This window comes from Eimeria mitis, genomic scaffold, assembly GCF_000499745.2.
Source record: "Eimeria mitis Houghton genomic scaffold, Emh_scaff9110, whole genome shotgun sequence".
NCBI classification, from domain to species: Eukaryota; Apicomplexa; class Conoidasida; order Eucoccidiorida; family Eimeriidae; genus Eimeria; species Eimeria mitis.
This window is the reverse complement of record NW_024016613.1, coordinates 1-1,618: the sequence shown is the minus strand read 5'-3', so window position 1 is coordinate 1,618 and position 1,618 is coordinate 1. Positions and strand designations below refer to the sequence as shown.

Genomic DNA, 1,618 nt, shown 5'->3' with positions numbered 1-1,618 from the left:
TTAGGGTTTAGGGTTTAGGGTTTAGGGTTTAGGGTTTAGGGTTTAGGGTTTAGGGTTTAGGGTTTATAAGAAAGGATGTGTTTTATTCTGTTTCTTTCCTCCTTGTGTTGAGGGGCCCTCCGTTGTCTCTGCTGAGAGGGGCCCCCCAGACAAACCCCAAGGGTTTAGGGTTTAGGGTTTAGGGTTTAGGGTTTGTAAACCCTTTGTTCAATACATGCAGAATTAGGGTTTAGGGTTTAGGGTTTAGGGTTTAGGGCTTAGGGTTTATGTGTTGCAGAGTAGATGCTTGCTGGGGGTTCTTCTGGGTGTCTCACCCACCACAGGCAATCTCCCCCCGAGGGTTTAGGGTTTAGGGTTTAGGGTTTAGGGTTTAGGGTTTATGTTGCAAGCAATGAAGGGGATGAGGGTTTCTGGCGTTTGCTGCTCTCCGTGTATTTGGGGTGTATATACAGCTCGTTCTCGTGCGCTGTCTTCTTTCTTTTTATTTATTTTTTTTATTTTTTTATTTATTTTCTTTTTTATTTTACCTCTCAACACAACACCAGCAGCAGCATCAGCTCTTATTATATCTCCTAGCAGCAGAAACCCTCCTCCTGCTGCTCCTGCTGCTGCTGCAGCAGCAGCAGCAGCAGCAGCAGCAGCAGCAGCAAGGCAGCCGCTACCTTATGCATGCATCGACTTCCGCAGCATATGGCGCAGCTTGTGGGGAAAGTCTGCTGCTGCTGCTGCTGCTGCAGCAAACAAAAGAGCAGCAGCAGCAGCAGCAACAGCAGCAGCAGATAGAGCAGCTGCAGCAGCAGATAGAGCAGCAGCAGCAGCAGCAGCAGCAGCAGCAAACCCTGCAGCACCAAATATGCATGCAGAAATACGTGCAGCAGCCCTGAAAGACAACGCCAACATCCTAAGCAAGGCAGCAGCAGAAGCAGCAGCAGCAGCAGCAGATGCAGCAGCAGCAGATGCAGCAACAGCAGCAAAAACTAAATCTGCTGCTGCTGCTGTTGCTGCTGCAGCTTTGGGGCTCCGCTCCATCCAACAGCCTACAGCAGCAGCAGCAGCAGCAGCAGCAGACCCTGCAGCAGCAGCAGCAGCAGCAGCAGCAGCAGATCCAAAAGAAGCAACCAAACCACCACCACCACCACCAGCACGAGCAGCAGCAGCAGCAGCAGCAGCAGCAGCAGCAGCAGCAGCAGCAGAGGTGAGAGAAGCAGCTTTGTGGTTTGCGGCGCAGCAAAATAAATTTCGAGGGAAAGCAGCAAATTTAATTAAAATGCAAATAAAAGAAGCAGCAGAAATAAAACAAAAAGAAAAACAAAAAGAAAAAGATATTAAACAAAAGGTAAACAAACAAATACCCTCGTGCTGCTGTTGCTGCTGCTGCTGTTGCTGCTGTTGCTGCTCTGACAGTTGCTGCCGTTCTATAACTCTTGCTGCTAGTGCTGCTGCTGCTGCTGCTGCTGCTGCTGGTTGCGTTGGTGGTTCTGTTGGTGTTGCTGTTGCTGCTGCATTCTGTCTCCTCTCCTTTTCGTTTCTGTTGCTGCAGTTCGTTGTATTGCTGCTGTTTCTTCTTGCTTTTGCATGCAGCAGCAGCAGCAGCAGCAGCAGCAGCAGCAGCAGAAGC

The 1,618-nt window shown here is 49.8% G+C and overlaps 1 protein-coding gene across 1 annotated transcript; it reads left to right on the top strand.

The window, feature by feature from the left end:
- Positions 1-665: 665 nt before the first annotated feature.
- EMH_0096550 (uncharacterized protein) lies at positions 666-1,199 on the top strand (the record flags this gene model as incomplete). Its single annotated transcript, XM_038023243.1, has 2 exons — positions 666-869; positions 1,011-1,199. 2 exons carry the CDS (start codon positions 666-668, stop codon positions 1,197-1,199), a joined length of 393 nt encoding a protein of 130 aa, XP_037879097.1.
- Between the last annotated feature and the right edge of the window lie 419 nt (positions 1,200-1,618).